The 20,573-nt window shown below is 35.6% G+C and overlaps 2 protein-coding genes across 5 annotated transcripts; both read left to right on the forward strand.

Annotated features, from left to right (window-relative positions):
* The first annotated feature begins 3,144 nt into the window (after window positions 1-3,144).
* LOC102629579 (uncharacterized) lies at window positions 3,145-15,725 on the forward strand. The gene is made up of 4 exons (XM_052436080.1): window positions 3,145-3,864; window positions 11,945-12,347; window positions 14,306-14,346; window positions 14,438-15,725. The coding sequence occupies exons 1-4, from the start codon at window positions 3,145-3,147 to the stop codon at window positions 15,431-15,433; spliced, it is 2,160 nt and encodes a 719-aa protein (XP_052292040.1). The 3' UTR covers window positions 15,434-15,725.
* A 665-nt stretch (window positions 15,726-16,390) lies between these two features.
* LOC102608333 (expansin-A15-like) lies at window positions 16,391-20,263 on the forward strand. 4 transcript variants are annotated; one of them, XM_006479004.4, is made up of 4 exons: window positions 16,391-16,409; window positions 18,681-18,810; window positions 18,918-19,230; window positions 19,519-20,263. In XM_006479004.4, exons 2-4 carry the CDS (start codon window positions 18,684-18,686, stop codon window positions 19,820-19,822), a joined length of 744 nt encoding a protein of 247 aa, XP_006479067.2. In that variant the 5' UTR covers window positions 16,391-16,409; window positions 18,681-18,683; the 3' UTR covers window positions 19,823-20,263. The 4 variants fall into 4 exon arrangements, with proteins under 4 accessions (XP_006479067.2, XP_052294934.1, XP_015386146.2 ...); XM_052438974.1 differs by lacking the exon at window positions 16,391-16,409 and adding an exon at window positions 17,019-18,068; XM_015530660.3 differs by lacking the exon at window positions 16,391-16,409 and adding an exon at window positions 18,100-18,153.
* Window positions 20,264-20,573: the final 310 nt, after the last annotated feature.

Here is a 20,573-nt window from a genome sequence, read left to right on the forward strand (position 1 = left end):
GAAATGGAAATTTCAAGCTAGAGAAAGGGTAATGACAGAAATGCAAAACATTGGGCCAGTATCTTTAAAGAGAAGTATGACGGAACGAAGGAGCCCAAGCCCAAAAAGCAAAAAATTAAGAATGGAAAGCTCAATCATTTCGCGAGCAAACCAGACTCTTTTCTCCTCCACATTAGCAGAACTCAGAATGGAGCGGGAAGAGGAAACACAAATGGGGATGCTCATTGGAGAAACGGCAGAAGAAATGATATCGGCGGAGGCTGGAGAACAGCCCCGCCGATAGCCATGAAAATCATAAGCTGGAACGTTCGGGGTTTGGGGAATCCCCGGATGCGTCTAGCTATCAAGAAAATTCTCCAGCTACACAAACCTCAATTACTTTTTATATGTGAAACTAAAGTGAGGTCTGGGCAGATTAACGAGATGTGCAGACAAGTAGCCGTAACAAATTTTTTTGCAGTAGACAGTGAGGGGAAAAGCGGAGGCCTAGCCATGTTATGGAACGCAGACACAAATGTTCAGATTAACTCATACAGCAAACACCACATAGATTTTCAAGTTAGGAGTGCTCAAGGGAAGGCTTGGAGGGGTACAAGGATATATGGGCATCCACAAGGCAGTCAAAAGAAACATACATAGACTCTTTTAAGAAGATTGGCAGGGTTATCTACACTCCCATGGCTGTGTTTCGGAGATTTTAATGAAATCTTAAATTTAAATGAGAAAAGTGGAGGGCTCGAGAGAAATGTCGGAGCTATTTGGGAGTTTAGAGAAGCTGTAAGAGATTGTAAGTTGGCTGATTTAGGAAGTCGAGGCTATTCATTCACATGGTCCAATAGGCAATTCGGATCACAATTTATAGAAGAGAAGTTAGATAGATTTCTATGCAACCAAGAATGGAAGGCTGAATTTTATGATGATTATGCCACCAACTTAGTTCATTGGGAGTCTGACCATTGTCCAATAATGATGGAGATTCGGAAGAGGCAAAGAAGCTTGTTGTTTGAGAAAAAAACCTTCTCTAGACTGCATTATGAAGACATGTGGAGCTCGTACGAAGCTTGCAAGAAGATAGTAAAAGAGGAATGGCTTCAATGGCATATAAGAAATGAAGAAAGTCCAGCACAAGTCTTTAAAGCAATAGCTAAAAAGTCTAATGGCTCGGCTGATTTTATGGAGCAAAGAAGAGTTTGGAGAGAGGGACAAAAAGCTAAAAGTGTTGTTGGGAAAGCTTAAGAAAGCTAAGGAGAACCATGATCAACTCAATAGCGGTAGGGAAATTCGAAATTTGGAAACGCAAATTCAGAGGCACTTGATGGAAGAGGAGGTGTATTGGAAGCAGAGGTCAAGGGCTGATTGGTTAAAAGCAGGGGACAAAAACACAAAATTTTTCCATGCCAAAGCTTCGGCAAGGAGAAGGAAAAACAAAATCGAAGGAGTCGAAGATGAAGCAGGAAATTGGATCGGGGAAAAAGAAGATGTTGCAAGCAGATTTTGTGAATATTTTCAGGATTTGTTCACTACTTCGAATCCAAGCACGGATCAGATTAATGCGGCTCTCCAAGGCATGGCCCCAAAGGTAGATGCAGCAATGAACACACACTTGGAGCAGCCCTTTACAGCCGAAGAAATTGAAGCAGCTCTTGATCAAATGTGTCCGACAAAAGCTCCCGGGCCTGATAGATTGCAGGCTGTCTTCTTCTAAAAGCATTGGAAAAGTGTCAGAAATGGAGTAGTTGCAACATGTCTTGACGTGCTAAATCAGTAAGAGGCTTTTTCAAACTTATTGATACAGGCAGAGAGACACAACCTAATCCATGGCTTGAGATTTGCAAAAAATGTCACAATCTCCCATTTTTTATTCGCGGATGACAGCTTAGTTTTCACAAAGGCAGCCGTTGAAGATTGTATGCACTTGAAGAAGGTTTTTGATTGCTATGCAATGGCTTCTGGACAGATCTTTAATTACGAAAAATCATCTATGTTCTTCAGCGGCAAAATTCCAAAAGAGCATAGGGAAACCATTAAAAATATCTTCAAGCTCAATGTGGTATCGAGACATGAAAAATATTTGGGCTTACCTTCAATGGTGGGAAAAAAGAGAACAAGTTTCTTCAATGACGTAAAACTTAAAGTGCTCAATAAAATCTCCAATTGGCAACACAAGCTCTTTTCGAGTGGGGGAAAGGAAATTCTCATCAAGGCTGTAGCTCAAGCAGTACCAGCTTACGCCATGAGCGTGTTCAAAATACCTCTAGGATTGTGCAATGACATCCAAAGAGCAATGGCACGATTTTGGTGGGGATCCAAGGAAGACAAGAAGGGAATTCATTGGGGAAAATGGGAGAAATTGAGCTATGCCAAAATCAGAGGGGGTTGGGCTTCAGGGATGTTTCATGCTTTAATCAAGCTCTTTTAGCAAAACAAGGCTGGAGATTACTGCAAAATCCAGAGTCCTTGGTGGCTAAGGTGATAAAAGCTAGATATTACAAGAACACAGACTTTTTAAATGCTAAAGTAGGCTCAAGTCCATCGTTTATTTGGAGGAGCATTTTATGGGGGAGACAGGTGCTGCAAAAGGGTACGAGGTGGAGAATAGGAAATGGAGAGAAAATACAAATTCAAGCGAGCAACTGGATACCTAGGCCAACAACTTTTAAGCCAATTGTTGAACCCTCTCTGCCTACAGGAGCTAAAGTTTCAGAACTCATCCTCCCAAATCAGCAGTGGAACGAAAGTATGATCAACCAAAGCTTTGCAAGGATGGATGCTGACATTATTAAGAGTATTCTTTTACCGAGAACCTCCCAAGAAGATGAGATAATCTGGCACTATGATAGGAAAGGCTTGTACTCAGTAAAAAGTGGTTATCAATTAGCGCTCAAGATTAAGTTTCCCGAACCACCAACAAGTTCTGTAGGAGCTTCTCAGGAGTGGTAGAACCTATGGAAACTGAACTTGCCAGGAAAAATTAAAATTTTTGTATGGAAAGCAGCCAAAAATTTCCTTCCAACAGGCGAAAACCTTTGGAGGAGGAAAATACTGCAGGAACCAATATGTACAATCTGCAAAGAGGGAAGAGAAGACGTATTCCATGCTCTTATGGAATGCAAATTGGCTAGGAAAATATGGAGATGCACTAATATGGAGGCTGCAGTACAGTCAATAAGGAGGGATGATATGCTGAGTACTATGCACAGTCTAATGAAGAAGGGGGCCAAGTCTGAGATTGATTATGTTGCATCTATCTGGTGGGCGACCTGGCAAGCAAGGAACAAATTGCTCTTTGAGGGGAAAAAGCCAGATCCAAGAGAGACAGTGGCCAAGGCCAAAGCAATTGTGGTCGCGTATCAGTCAATGCAATTTAAAGAGCAAGATAGTCCAAGAAGCATAAAGGAAAAGGAGGCGCAAAGATGGAATCCACCACCTAGTTCCAAGCTGAAAATCAATGTTGATGCGGCGGTGCATGCAGAGAGTCAAATGGCAGGCTTAGGGGCTGTGATCAGAAACTCGCAAGGCCAAGTGGTAGTTGCAGCTATAAAAAGCATTAATTTTCAAGGAGATGTCTCGATAGCAGAAGCCAAAGCTGTCCAATGGGGAATGGAGGTGGCAAGCAAAGCTAGCTTCACAAATGTGATTGTCGAAACTGATTGCAGCATGGTGGCTGACTTAGCCAACAACAAAGTCAGCAACAAAACAGAGATATGGTGGACGATAGCAGAAATTCAAAGCAGCAGGCAAGACTTCCAATCGATAGATTTCCAGCATGTACCAAGACAATGTAATACTAGTGCTCACTCTCTAGCCAAAAGAGCTTTAAAAAGCTCAGGTTCTGTCATCTGGCGGGATGAATTCCCAGCTGATGTTTGTGCTTGTTTGATGGCTTCTTTTAAATGAAAGATCTACTTTATTCTCAAAAAAAAAAAATACAATGAGGGGCTTTAATACAACAATCAAACAAGCCCTTATGTCATTAGTTTGGTGATACCATAGTGACACAAATTATTGACATAAAAATAGTATCATCAAATACTAACACTATAGTATCATTATTTTGGTAATAATACAATGGCACGAATTACTAATACAAAAATAGTGTTATCAAATACTAACACCATAGTGTTACTACTCACTATTTTGGTGATACTATAGTGACACAAATTACTGACAGAAAAATCACTGATACTAAAAATTAGCGTCAGTGTGTTTTGACTTGAGCATTACTGATATTGACATTAAATTGGTGTTTGTAAAACCTATTGTTTTAGTAGTGAACATTTATTTCAAAATATTCTAATAAAATTTTTGCCTTAATTTTGCAAACGAATTTGTCTTCAAATTGAGGACAACAGATCATCCTTGTATAAATTTGAAGGACATGTCATTTGGTTTTGTAATTAATTTGTAAATGATCACAGGTACAGACCATCAAGACAAATTAACCATAATAGAAAATATGTTTTTTCCCTCTCTAATTCATGTTACTTTAAAACCCTCTCAAACATAATATGGTAGAAGAAGAAAGTCGAGAAATAATATATATATATATATATATAAAGGAGTCTTTGCATTCAATTAACGAGAAATATTATATGATCTAAATCAAGATGGATAAGATGCTTATTGTACCAGCAAAACTAATGCTGTAATACTTCATACCAGCGATCAAGGTGCAGTCAAGAAAGCAACCATTAGAATTTGTCAAGCATGTATGGCTGTATGCATATGTAGATCGACCACAATTGAAGCAAATCCAGCAACCATTAGAATTTCTCAAGCATGTTTGACTGTATGCATACGTAGTCCACAATTGAAGCAAATCTTTACCAATCAAAACCTAGGTAAGATAGATGCGACAACTAGTCAACTTTCACAATTTTTGAACATGCAAAGTATTTCCTTAAATCATGAAAATTTCGTCATTTTCCATGTTGCCCCTTAAATATATTGGAATATATTTCTTTAAACCAAGTGTTGTTGAAACACATATATAGCTTTGAATAACATGAATCAGAAACTTAATAATGGCATATTAACATGAAGGTACAAGGATGAAGTTCGAGACGCATATTAAGAATATGTGATACTTAATTATATACTATTATGAATACCTCCCAAGGGAAAACTAGCTACCTGTCGAAACAAGAAAGAAAGAAATAAGGGAAAAGTCAGAAGCTAGCAATAATCAATGTCGTCACCGAAAATATATATTAAGGAAAGAATTTTAGAAAATTGAGTTTATATAAATAAGTTCAAAACTACTTGTGTAGTGAAAGCCAGTTGAATTGGCACATGATGATCTTATCAGTTATCAAGTTCTAGGGCATTGTAGAATGGAGAATAATTAACAAAGCGGTGGTTCACGTGCATCAATGTTGCTAAAAGCGATTTTCCATATGGACTTTTCCATTTGATGCAAAATTGAAAAAATAAAAAACAGATGAGGCACGCAAGCACTTCTGTTCAATTTCAACAGATAATGATGTTTCATTACCATAAGTAATTTATATCTCAATAGCTTATGCTGATGAATGAGATAGCAAATTAAACTGCTTTTAAGGGAGCACTTTTTTCCAATTTTAATACATATCCATCAAAGTTCTTGTACATATACATGCAAGAAATAGAGAAATCTAGAAGAACTTAATATAGAGATCGATTAATTAGTCAGATAATGATGTTTCATTCAAAACCATCTTATCCGGAAAGAGAGAGTGCAGAAGTGCTTTTGATGAAGCCCCTTGGCCTGGTTTAGGTCCCGTTTGGAATTGAAATGCTGTAGTTTTTAAACTATAGTTGTTGTGAAAAAAAATTGTAATTATTAAATAAAATTTAATAATATGTAGTAAACATATAGTTTTAATAATAATTTTGATAAAATTATTAAAAATATAATAGATTTTTCATTATAAAAGTAAAAAATTATATCGACATAACTCACAAACTACAACAGTTGGTATTTACCAAACACTTTAATACTATAGCTTACAGCTGCCCAATGTCAATTCAAAATGCATCCTTAGCTTGTAAAGTACAATTGTCAAGCGTCAAGTGTCAAGCGTAGTAGTTATCTCCAAAAGCCAAGCATGAGGAGTAGAAAGCACCATGTAGCCAAAAACGACTTGCCAACTTCTCCATTATATATATAATTTAATTCCCATAAATCTTCTCTGGAAAATTAATAATACAAACTAATTGGAAGCTATATATCTATATCTTTGAAGCGTCGGCAAGTCATCCTTGGCTGCACAATACTTTCTAAGCCAACATGTTTGGCTGCTTGAGAGTTAGATATATATCTTGTTGATTCATACAATATAGCAGAAGCCATCTATATTTCAACTTCTTATATGAATAAGAGGATCGAAAATTAATGAAGCAAACAGATTGCAATAAGGCGAGGAAGAAATGCTGAAAAGGATGTAAGGCTAATGAGCTATTTATATAGCTGATATGAGATACTGAAGAGGCAAGAAGAGATAGTGAATTGAATTTTTTTTCCCATAAAAAATGAAAATAAAAAATTATATATGTGTGTATATATATATATTTGCATTATCTTCTATATCAAGTGTCGAGGTGAGGGGGACAGCTTTGTAAGGATATTATAACTTAGGTGCAGTAGAATAAAGTGATAAGGTTCCTTCTTCCATTTCTCTCATCTGGGGTAATATAATCGAAATTTTTTTAATTAAAATACCATGCTAATAAATGTTTTAATTTTCACTATTAATTAATGCATGCATGTAGTATGTATATGGGGTTTCTTTTATAAATTGTTGTTTCATTAGCGGACTTGAACTAATTAGACAAGTCCTAGTTCTGCAAATCCATATTTCATTTGTAAAATGCAAACATTCGGATTGGATAATCATTAATTACATAAAAATTATATGTTCTCTTTATGGAATAATCCATGCATATTGAATTATTTACAATCATTCAAACTCAAATTGAAGATATAATAAGAGATGTTCATTTCAAATGCATATTGTATGAAAGAATAAGACAGAGCAAAATAAGGAGCAGTGCTGTTGCAGTGGAAAGTGTCAGCGGAAATGCTCTGTCTAGGGAACTGAGGGACTCGTAGATCAAGGCAAATATACAGTTTTTGGAGTAAAATCAAAGGTCACTCCCTTTTGATTCTCTGCTTAATTTCCTCTTTAGCTAAGCTTCATGTTCGTTATCCTTGGCTGTCAAAAAAGTTCAATACTGCTTCTGCCTCGATCCCTTTATGTTTCCAATAAGTTCAATGAGTGAATATTACAACACATTTTCTCCTTGTTGAGCTTTTAATTGATCATTATTAATGTTAATAGGCCTTTGGTACAGCGGTGAACTTCTACTTTCACAATTAAGAAAGATTATGAGGATAGGGATTCGAGTATTCATGGATTTAAAACTCTCACAATTAAACATTATGCATAATTGTATAAATTTTATTTACAAGTCTTTTTCCTTTACGAAATATGAGTAAAGCAGAAACATCATTATTCTGCGAGAGTTACTTATTTGAGTATGTACTTTATATATTTAATGTAACAATATAAGTTTCAATTATGTATATTTAATTGTAAATATTAGTGTAATGTCTATTGTAATAACAGTTGCAGAAACATCCTTCATCTGGGAAGTTTATTTGTCTAAGCATTTATTTCATAGATTTAATGTAACAATATAAGTCTCACTTATTTATATCTAATTGTAAATATTAATATAATATTTATTATAATAGTAATTATAAATATATGTATAATATAATAATTTAATGTGTAATCAATATTAAAAAAATTAATCATCATTAATAAAGGGAAAAAAGAACGAAAAAATCTTGGATACCCTCAAAACGGAAAGGGTGCAATATGTACCCAATTGATATAGAAAATATTTTAGTGCTTGTGTGATGAAAACTTGGACACCTGCACATATCTGCACCTCATCCTGAAGTGGGGTCTCACCCAACGGTCTGAAAATAGCTAATGACATCCGTATGGAGTAGCAGAAGATCGTGCAGATAGCCTGCGGCCAAATGGAAGATGATGAAATATCCAGCCAACTACAGTTTTTTAATTTAAATTAAGAAATGAAAAGTGAAGGTTCATTTATTAAAAAACAAAAAAGAGCCTTCTTTTTTTAATTTTTATATTAGTTAAATTCTTGTCATCGGTCTATATATAAACTTATCTATATAAGTTGATTAGTTGAGAGGTACGTGTATGTATATACCTAGTGATGCAAATATCTACTGCAATTAAGAAAGAGTATATACTTAATTGCTTGTTTAATTTAAAGGCACGCATTTGAATCTAACAGATGGAGTAGGATAGAAATAACGTTGATTTAGAGTTAAGAACCTAAAATTTTAGTTGCTAAAAAGAGATTCAACACCATAAGAATTGCTTTAGCCCATCATATCTTTTATATTTTATCCAATGACGGTGGATTTGGGTTAAAAAAAAAAATCCAAAATCCAAAATCCAAGAGAAATAACTGCTTGAGCCTTGACTTAGGGGGTCATGAATATCTGAACAAAAAGATCAGGTCAATATTAAGTTACATGTATGTAACTTATAATCTTCTCACATAAATAATAAATTATGTGGATTTACTTATAATTTATATGAGAGGATTATAAATTACATGTATATAACTTAAGGAGATCCAAAAGATCATTATGCTTTCTGCCTAAAGTTTTTTCGAAGGAGTCATGTGATGAAGTCGATCGATGTCTCTATCCTTCCTCACTATTCCCCACCTGGAGACTGACATAAATCCCTTGTTTTACTAAACAATATAATTTTTCCTCCTTGTGTTTTAAAATTTCATTAAAATTTCGGACGAGGATTATCAATAAATTATCTTCTGACGAGATTTAATTACGATGAGGATAACATTTAAAATCGACAACTGATAATTGGATAACGAGAGTAGATGCATGCGAACGTCATTCCATTAATGGGATTCCATGAGAAGGCTGAAAATCCCGACAGCTCTGACGGGAAATTTGGCTTCTATTGACTTTGCCGTCTTTTGCGACTACTCGTATAACTTTTGTGCACATGTTTTACAAAAAAATTATACGCAAAATGTTAATCTTCTGGAAACTTGATGGTCTGCTTCACTTTCCCTGTAAGGATCATTGAATTTTTTATGTTGACCTAAATGCTCTCACAATAGTTAAGGAATAACAATTAATCTTCATCACAGCCCATAATTATTGAACAAATTAATGAATTGCTCGAGGATCAATCAAAATACTCTTTATGATTATTATAACTCATTATACGCTCCCTTGTATAAACTTTCATCAATTGTGTAGATGGCACCTCAACAAATGACTATTCATTCAATCTAATTGTATAGGTCTACAGTGAAAAAGAAAAGTATCTAAGTTATTATTCACTTACTAATGAATTAAATTCTCTAATCGATAAATTTTTAAGTTAATATATTAAGTTAAAATTATAAGTTAAGGTAACCACATTTATTTTTATATATGAAGGTGTTGTTATGCTACCTATCCATAATTTATTAGATATTATTAAAAATTTATTTTGAAGTACTTTATAGGGTAAGACGTTGAATACACATAAAATGAGATCACGAGTTCAAAGTAAGAACGTGATTATTTAAGTATAATCTATTACTTAAGAACGTAATTACTAAAGCATAATCTATTATTTAGTCCATCGATTGGACAACTTAGGGAGACTACATAAATGGCAAAAAGTTGTCTTTGCAACTTTAACTACTTACTATAAATACTTCAATTTATTATGGTCATAAATAAACTCATGATAGAGACAATTATGAAGATATCTTCTCTTTTTGATATTCTATCTCTTCATGAAAAAATTATGGTTATGCCGATTCAGTCGAGGTTGGCCCATTGCGCAAAACCTCACCCGATAATACAAAACAGGCTTCATAGATTACCATTTCAAAATGTGTAGGCCTTTTGATACCCCTAAAAATTACTCTTAACGCCCTTTTTTTCATTGAAATTACTTAAATAACCTTATACAAATCAATGTAATTCTTGTTTCGAATGGAATTCAATTAAATACTTGGATAAATTATTCTTTTAACAAAATTTTTACACCCACCCCATTTCATAATTTATATCTATGTTTTAAATTTTAATTGAAAAATAAAAACTTATAATAGTTTAGAGTTATAAAAATATAAAGTATTTAATAAGAAAAAATTTAAGATAAAGCTGATATTTTAAATTTTGAATGTAATTTAAGAGAATTTTTTTTGGGTAAAATTTTATGAGAAGATGATTAATTTAATATATTGACTTATGTTTTATTAATTAAACTGAGGCTGTTTTTGGAAATAAATTTAAAAAAGGTGTTATAAGCATTTTAATGGGGTGTTAAAAGTTCCATTCCTTCAAAATGTACCGGGTACATATCGGCCCGGCCCATTAAGCAGCAAGTAGATTTTACACGTGTTTACTTCTAAAAGTTGCATTGTACAGTACTGTTTTGGAAATTGCAATACCGTAATTTTATTTTGTTCTCGTAATTCTTTAGATGAAGACTGTGGCTGTGCCATTTCCACTAAATTTTGTTTTTGTCGATTTCTTTTTATAATATTATCAATAATAAATTTTTGAGCTGATCTCAACAAATTTTTTAATCTAAATTATCAGCAGGCTGGTAGATTATGACAAATTTTTTTTATTTAGAAAAAAAGGAAAAAAAGAAAAAGAAAAAGAAAAAGAGAATGCAGCAAATGCCCATCACTTTCAGTTGCTGTCTTGTCTAGTCCAATTATCTCACTTTAACTTTTGTCTCGTTTTCCTCCACTAAAGAGAATATGTACGTACAAACAAACCGATCGCCAACACCAGCTTTGCGTTTGCTTTTGCATATGTTATACTTTGTATGTATATTATTATTTTTATTATTATTATTATTATTTCACTTTCCATGTGTCCGCCATCAACGCTCCAAACCTAGGGTTTCGTTTTTTCCCTCACTTCTTTCTGCTGGTTCTTTCTTTTTATCATTTTTCCTTGGGTTAAGTTGCATATTTCAGCTAACCCTGATCGCCCTTTCTTCATTTTAAGGTACTATTTTTGCTTTTGCCTTTTTATTTTTCCAACCTTTTTAGCTTGTGGTGATAAGTTGTTCTAATGGATGATTTTTACCCTTCTACTTCTTGTTTGATTGACTGTAGTTTTACTGGGTTCTGTTATTATTAGTATTATTATTATTTTTTCTTATTTTTAATTTAGATGAATATTTTATGTTTCGAAGAGACTGATTATCTGGGTAATTTTATTGTTTTACACGGGAGTGATAATTTACTACCTAGCACCTAGTAGGCTAGTACCGACTACCATAGGCATGTCAGAGAGTGAATAATTTCCAAATGGTATTTAAATCATGAATTTCTTTCAATTTTTTTGGTTTTAATTTATGATCCTATTAGCAGCTCATGATAACTTTCATGGTCCCTATCAGAATTTCTTCCTATGCATTTGTTATCTATTAGAATTATTTGCATAATATTAAACATCAGTTATATCTTGCTGTAAAATCATTCATTTATCACTTTTGGTCATTTTTTTAGGTGTGTTAATTGCTGAATTGGCACAGTGGATAAAGGCAGTGTAGTATTCAGACTTTCAGGTTGATCTTGTAATTAGCTTTTGGGCTGCATTAGTGAGTTGGAGTTTGAACAAGTGCTCTTGTACATATATCTTTATGCGAGATGCGAAGTTAATTTGCCTATGCTATCAAATCAACACCTCAGCAAAGTTGGTAGCTTGAATGTTTCATGGATTAATTGTTGATATGTTTTCCACAACTTTCAGTGCTATTAATGCCATTTAGACCCTACTTAGTGCCTGACTTCGGCCGTGGAGAGCTTCAACTTCCACTGAAATTCTTTGGATAGTCTGCACAACACCTATACTGTTGCTATATAGAAAATAGCTAACACGGGTCAACTTTGTTGTGTGGCCGCTGGGCCACATGGAGCAAAATCACCTGCAAGTGGTAGGGATAATTCCACAGATCGCGGTGAACCACGTTGGCAGACAAACTCTAGTTTTTCACCACCGCCATTCAGGATATGGGATTGTAGGTTGCAATCAGATGGCTTGCGACATGGGTCTCGTGGAGCACCTTTACATGGTTCGTCATTATCATCCCAGAGTAGAGGAAGCAGAAGCAGGGTGAGCAGTGAACGTTTCACCAATCATCATCATTCCGTGTCTGATGGAGTGCTTTCTTATTCTGGTAGTCCAACTGATAATCTTCATGAACCCCGTTGGACATCACCGGCACAAAAATTCAATATAGGCGAGCTTCCTGCCTCTAATATGAGAGGTAATGCTAAGTCAATTGTTTTTTTGTTCTTGGATGCTTCATTTGCAGGTTGAATCATGTACTATTGATAATAGTTTTTATGTCAGTGTATATATTTATTGGTTAAGCAGATATATATTTTTCTGAAAGGTTGACCTTTTACTGATGCAATGAACTGTCTAAGTGATTTGTTCTAGTTAGTTCCTAAAATGAAGTTAACTACTGACAACATCAAATGTCTTTCTTACATTTGTTGTACCTTACATTATTTGCTTGAGAATAAGTACCAGTAATCAGACATCTATTTGTCATGAAATAAACACGTGTTTTTTAGTTGAAGGTATAGGTACTTATTTTGATAATTTCACATTACAGTTCTTGGGAAGATGTAATTTTGTTAATTTTCTTCCTTGCACCTTTCTCTTCTGCTGTCTAGGCTTTCAATAGTCATTGTCCTCATCTTTTTGACATTTCTTACACAACTTAATTTTATCAACTTGACCTTCTCTATCTCATGGTGCTTGGGGTGTTAATATGAATTTTACAAAGATTAGCTGGTATTGGTAGTTTATAATTACCTTTGGTTTTCTGTTGTGTATGCAATTTGACCACCCATCAGTTGAGTTGCTTTATAAAGCTAAGCATATTCTAATCGGGGCCTTTTTGCCTAATTTCCTTGAGGTTTTGGGTTCGCGAGGGAACGTTGTTTTATGATAAAAAAGGTGTCTCATGGCATTGTTACTACATGGTACTTATCAAGTTGTAATGAAGGTACACAGTGAAAGGTTGTTGTCTTCCTAGGCTTGGATAGTTACTTTTCTTTCTAAGATCTCTGCCATTATGGAACTCACTTAAGGAGGCTGCATTTGTTATATATTTTGTCTTAACAGTCAGTATTTTTTGCTGGTTTTACAGTGGGAGTCTGTAGCTTTTTTTTTTTTTTCGCTAAGTTGAGAAGGATGTGTTAGAGCATTTAGGAACTGTATAATTGATTTGAATTCTTGCAACAGAATTTGAAGTATTCCAAAAACTCACATTCTCCGCTGGTGTTTCATGTGCAAACAACTTTCAGAAAATTCATCATGTATTTCCTGCATTTTGGTGTTTCATGTGTGCGATCATGGATTGGCCATTGAGCATCCACTGATCTTTTTCCCCCATCAATTGCTTTTACTTTGATTAGGCTGTCAAATTGTTTAGATGTTGGTGTTGTCTATAAAATCTTATAATAAGAGCAAGATATTGGTGTGAAAAGCCACTGCATTATTCTTGCCGAGTTAATGAAGGAATGTAGCCATAAGTTTGAAGAAATTGTTCCTGTGTAAATTGTACTACCATTGCCTGGTTATGCAAAATAAGAGATTGTCCTTATTTGGATTTTTTAGGTTTTTATGATTATAATTATTTTTATAACTTACACAGAGAACTGTCCCTGGCTTGGGGTTTCTCACCTCCCCTCCTCATTAAGGCTTTAGTGTTGGTACAACAATTTAAAGTTAAGTATCTGTTACGCTTGCTGTAGACAGAATCTGTTTCTGCGAAGCCTAGAAGAAAAAGGACACTGGAAAGAAGTTTAAATTAAGTGTAGAATACGAATGCTGATGTGAAAGAATGCAGGCTTGTATAAGAATTGATGACCATGACATCAGCAACTACAGACCATATATTAGAAATTTAGAATGGATGATCAAGTGTAATGATATGACATTAGTAAGTAGAAGTTATGTTGTTATTAGCCTTTGATGACATAAGTAGTGACTGGACAGCATGATGTTTCAAGGACTGCTTTTTAAGATGTAGAATAAGAGATCTGTTTCTCTCTGCCTTGTTACCTTGTATGCATATGAACATGCTTTTATAACGGAAACTAGCAGCTTTTATTTTCTTCATGCTTTTAACATTTTAAAACCTTTGATCATGTTTGTCTTTATGGAGTGGCATGCTTGTTATATTGACCCTTTTTGTTCTCTTACTATCAGGATCAAGGTCTCAGACTTCATGGTTTCCTCATTCCGCTGAGGTGAATTCTGTTTCAACGTTATGGTTTTGAATGGCTTTGGATTAATAAATATTTAATCTAACCATTTCCCCCCTTTTCCTATTATTTGCAGAGGCGATATGGGGCTGGAGTGACTGCAGCATCTCCCAGTTTTGGTTCCCCATCTTCATTTTCAGAGTCCAGTCCCTGGGAATTGACTAGCAAACGGCCCTTTTCTTTACCAACTCGTAACTTTCCAAGCCGACGCTCTTATGTGTCTAAAGCTGTTTACCCGCTAGTGTTTCACAATCCTGTGTCAGACTGTGAAACCTTTGGTGATGCTGAGACTAGTAGTGTTGGTAGGTTGACACCTGGTGAAGATCATATCTCACCGTCTCACTGGCTTGATAACAATTCGAGTACTGTGCAGAAGTTCCACAGAACGTTTACTGAACTCCAAAGGTTGGAGACATCACCAGACCCTGGTGCTAGCTCTAGAAGAGAAGGGTTTAGGTGGAGCAGTGCGAGCAGTTATGATTTTGGATTTGATGGAGAAAGGTTTGACATAGCTGACCACATTGATTTAGAGAGCCTGAGGTCACCTGTCGGCCCTGTAGCTGGTCAAAAGTGTGGAGTTTGTAGTAAATTGTTGTCTCAAAAGTCCCCCTGGAGTTCTCATCGAATTATGAGAGGTGGAGACATGCCAACTGCTGGGGTGTTACCTTGTAGGCATGTGTTTCATGCAGAATGCTTGGAGCAATTGACACCGAAGACCCAGATTCATGAGCCTCCTTGCCCCCTGTGCCTGAAGATCGTAGGACCACTTGAAGAATCTTCCTCGGTTTCGGAACCCTTGCAGATGGTCCTAAGATCTGTGCAGCGCAGCAAAGGGATCATGATATCTGAGGCTGATGGAGATCATAGTAACACTGAAGCCTCAGATCATATCAGGAACAAATTGGGGAGAGGACCACGATGGAGTGATAGTGGTTCTTCCTTAAAGAACCGTCTTAAAAGGCATTTCTCATTTAAAGCAAGCAAAGACATTTTCAGTACCAAGGTGTTCCACCGGATGGGATCTTCTTCTTCAAGCAGGCAACCCGTTCAACGCCAATTGTCTATTGGATGATTATATACATACATTTGTTCACTTGCAAATAGAATTGAATAGTTGGATGTGTGAAGCGCTTCCATTTTGTAGATTTTCTTAACTTGGTACTTTAGGATCTCTTCTTGGATCTTCTCTTTTTTGTCCTTTCAGAGACAGGTAATGAAGACCATTTTATGTCTAATTGCTTGTTTGTTTAAAACATAACTTGATCGAGAATTTTGGTCACTTGTAAAGTCAGGCAGTCAGCCATATGTATGAGTTCTTAACACAGCATGGGTCGAAGTTCTGCAATTTGCAGGTTGTTTCTTTATCCTCATTGGCGCTGTGCCTAAGATTTCATGCTGTATATTTATTTGAACCACCAATATGCTTGATAGTTTTAAAATAAATGTATCCGCAATATCGAAGCTCAGCTGTTTCTTCACTCTGGGCCGTACGTTAAGATGTATAAGAATTTTATGCTTCATGTTCGACGCCTCAGATTGAAAATTCCATGTTTCAGGTCGTAAAAGTCTTATATCCTTATCAAAACAAATCCCATCCCAAAATCAATATTGGTTTATTAGTAGCGAAATGCTATTATAGATTTGGTATAAACTCAATCCAAATCCAGTGCCAGCCTAGACTCAAGAAAATTAGCAAAGGTTTTTAGTGCACATCTATATCATCGCTGGCCAATGTCTTCAGGCTGTCCCATTTTGCATCATACATTCACATGGTTACCCATTTTAAAGTGTTGGAAGAGCTATGTAATGTATGCAATATGCGTTGCATGCTGGCTTCAACTCTTAGTGGATAATAATATTACTGCAAAATTCAACTGAAAAAACCCAGTGGAATGGGCTTTCCATGATTTTGACAAGTGGCACCCTGCATGTAGAATTCTTGCTAACTTCATGTGGCTAATAATAGTTTTCTTGCAGATTGACAATCTTCTGCAAATTATGAGAAGCGTGTGTTTCAGATAAAATGTGGGACAAATGTATGCATAAAGGTACCTCAATTGGACCCGTAGCCTTCGCTTTTCATCTTATTCTATTGCTTGAACAAGTGGCCATGTGATTCCATGTGCAGTTTGGTACATAACCCTTCTCTAATTAAAGTACATAGCTTGACTTTACTCTCGTTATCACTGTTCTTCAAGACCTTGATATTCTTTTTCTGGGATTTTTTATTCCTTGCCTATGACCAACTGAAATTTTCATGATTCGGTAGTTAGTTCTTCAAAAATTACGTAACTCCATTTCAAAAAAACGGTAAACGAAAATCAAATCTCCTTGTAAGCTAAGAGTGATTGGAATCCATAACCTTCTGTAGCATCGCAGGCAGTCTTACCAGTTTAACTAACTGCAGCCTTATCACAATTTTTAGGACTTGATGTGTGATAAGAAAGAACTATTAAATTCTGTATTGTTTGTTGTCTTCGCCTAATACAATAACATATGAAAATAGCTTGATTAAAACTTTTTTCAACTTCTTGTGTTGAAAATAACCCCTTCATCAGGTAATATAACTTAAACATATCCGAATAGAATCTTCATACTTAATTCCAACTCTTTAGACAAAAAAGCAGGCTGCCCAATAGATGGGCGGTAGCATGAATTAGGTTAAAGGGCATAGATAAATTTGTTTACATGCATCTACTAAATGAATACTTGTATAGTTGTTTATTTGCTGGTTTATTTGGTTTTTCTGGCTGTTTTTGCCAACATCACCTTTGTAATCTTGTTTTGCAGGTCATGTTGCTTTCACAATTTCGGTTTGTCCTATCCTACTAAATTTTCTTTTGCATTTTATGATAAAGGAAGCTGAACCCAAGGAAAAAAGAAAAAAAAACTTTCCTGTTGAATAAGACAATAAGTGTCCATCAAAACAGCAACTTTCAGCTTGAAAATGATTTGTATAAGCTTAGTTTATTGGAATTATCATATGTCTGGATACAGTCATAACCGTTGGAAATTTTCTCAAAGGGTATCAATACTAAAATCCAAAACCTACGTATGTGCACAAGGGAGTTGCCATTTGCCATAGGTGATGAAATGTGCCAATGGTGACCATTCACTCTGTTATTTGGAAACTTTTTTTAATATTTCAAGCATGTAATATAGCAAATTAAGCTGTAGACAGTAGACCTTTGTCGACACGGAATCCAGTTTTATCATTGAAGTGTTGCCCTTTTGGACTTAATATTCGATTATTCATTTATGATAATATCTATAGTTTTATATACAAGTTCAACTTTAGTGTTACTTCTTTCATTGTTTATTTTAGTTCTATTAAGCTGTAAAGATTGAGTACATGTTCTGTATATGATTCTGGAACATGAAAATATAAAAGAGTGTTAACACTTAGCAGCAAAAAGCTGTGGTTAAAGAAAAAGAATGCAAAAAAGGGATGTATGTCATCATTCTTCTTTCTATATGGACGGTTTGCCACATGCTTGGCACTTTGATTAGACCTTTACTAGCCTGCATTAGGGAGCCTAGCTTGAAGACATACATTTTCTTCTGGTTTCTAATTCTGGTATTGATAAAGCTAGATGGTTTCTGATATAAGAAATTGCTTTAAAAGAATCAATACTTGTAAGCTCTTCCCTCATTACATGTGCATAGTTTGGCACAGAGCGCCTAGAAATTTTAGCTTGCTTACTCAAGTGAGTATTTATTTGTTGATGCCAACATTGGATGAAAGTTTTATATATGGCTTTGTTCATCAGTGCTGATAAAAAAATGTTCAAGGTCCAATATCCTTTAACCGACTTTATTTTTAAATGAATGAGATGTAGTTTTACTTTCGACTTTCCGTTGCAAGGACATGGACTCATATAACATTTTTTCTTTATCCATTTAGGATTAAAGATTCAAAGAAATTTTGTCGGCTCAATCTTTTTGCACGCTTTCTTTCCTTCTAACTTTTACTGTCAACCAATCATCTATTTGTCTTAAAATAGTTCTTGCAAGTACTTTGAATCTGTTTTTCTATCCTTCTCAACTTTTGCAACATCATCACTTCATCAGACATATCCATCCACCAGTAGCTGCCTTCCTTCAGGAACATCTATAAATACAATAGCATTTGATGTCTCTTCCTTACCTTCTGTTTCTCATTGGTTCTTCTTTCGAAGTTGCATTATTATTCAAACTTAAGCCTTTGTAAGCACAAGCTAATCATTGCTCATCTTTGCTGCAATATACTTTATTTTTCTTTCATTCCATTTGAAAACCAATCAAGTTTTAATTGACTTTTACTTACTTCACTTCTGCAGGAAATGGACTTTCTTGGGATCTTTCTGGTGGCCTCTTTGTCAATGTTGAGAACAATTCATGGCTATGTCGGGGGATGGTCAAGTGCTCATGCTACGTTCTATGGCGGTGGCGATGCTTCTGGCACAATGGGTAAGATGAGAATCCTAACATTCAAATGATACTCATGAAAACTCTTAGCAATAGTACTTAAAAACCTTTCAACTTTTCTTTTTTGGGCGCACGCGTGTGTGTTACAGGAGGAGCTTGTGGCTATGGAAATCTTTACAGCCAAGGTTATGGCACAAGCACTGCTGCATTGAGCACTGCCCTATTCAACAACGGGGTGACTTGTGGAGCTTGCTTTGAGATCAAATGTGTAAATGACAATAGGTGGTGTCTTCCAGGATCTATCATTGTCACAGCAACAAACTTCTGCCCCCCAAACCATGCCCTTCCGAATAATGCAGGAGGCTGGTGTAACCCTCCTTTGCAGCACTTTGATCTTTCTCAGCCTATTTTCCAACACATAGCTCATTACAAAGCTGGAATCGTTCCTGTTCAATACAGAAGGTAAAATAACATATCAATCTAGTCTCCAACTCTCACTTAGTTCTATAACCTCAAGAACGTGCGGTTTAATATGTTGGTTCTCCTAACGTGTACCTTTAGAATACACGTTTGAAGACTCTTGAGGTGCAGAACCTCAGAAAAGAGAAGCAATCCTACTGAAATGGCTACATCTGATGCATTTAAATGAAATAATGGCCGCATGTGATGCATTTGATTGAAATTGCTATCATGGGTATATTGATTTTTCTTTTTTTTTTTGTGTTGCTGAAAGTTTTCTTGTTACCGCAGAGTTGCCTGCAGGAAGAGTGGTGGGATCAGATTCACAATAAATGGACACTCATACTTCAACCTTGTGCTCATAACAAACGTTGGTGGTGCCGGGGATGTTGTTTCTGTCTCCATTAAAGGCTCAAGAACCGGCTGGCAACCAATGTCTCGCAACTGGGGCCAAAATTGGCAGAGCAATTCTTACCTTAATGGTCAAGCTCTCTCATTCCAGGTCACAACAAGTGATGGACGCTCTGTTATCTCCATCAATGTGGCTCCTCCCAACTGGTCTTTTGGCCGAACTTACAATGGGAGACAGTTTTAAACTAGTTCCCAGAAACCGACTAATATCCCCATCATAGGATTAGATTTTTCAGCTCTCATTGTTAAATTGCCACATAACATTAGCTCTTTATCAGTATATGTAAATTTGGTATGTCGTGACATTGGCGGCACCGAGGGGCAAGAGCTTTTTGTGATGGCCCCGAATACCATGCCAGTTTGATTTTCTTTGCTTTTTGTTTCCGATGGATTTCACTGCACGTTGTTGCCAACAAAGGGCTGGTATAGATATGGTCTCTGCCAGGGCTACTTAAGATTTAGGGTCATTCGGAAGGAAGAATAAATCGAGTTTCAAGCCAATCCATTTCATTTTTAAGTTGTAGTGGAGATGGTGCATTGTATTACGCTGTTTGGCTTTTCCTTTCTCACGCCATTTGTTTGGGACAAGAATCATAATGAATATTCTTGTAGTTTTCTACTCTGCCATTGGCAACTCAATGAATTAACAAGCAGAACAGATCATCTTAATAGTTATGTTTGCTGTCACATGTGAAACTAATTAGCATTGATGGTCTGATGGCATAATAGAAGTATCAGCAAGTCCACATGTCAATTTTCCTGGAGACGAGGAAATGATTCCCATCTACACAATTTTCATTAATTTGATAAAAAGTAAAAACCAAAAATTGTGGGAGGCAAGCAATCTAAATTTGACTAAAACTACACCTAAATTTCACTGCATGAATATGAAAACAATCATCAATGCAGACATTCAAATTTGGAGTAACAGAGTG

This window comes from Citrus sinensis, chromosome 3 (genome assembly GCF_022201045.2).
Source record: "Citrus sinensis cultivar Valencia sweet orange chromosome 3, DVS_A1.0, whole genome shotgun sequence".
Classification (NCBI taxonomy): Eukaryota; Viridiplantae; Streptophyta; class Magnoliopsida; order Sapindales; family Rutaceae; genus Citrus; species Citrus sinensis.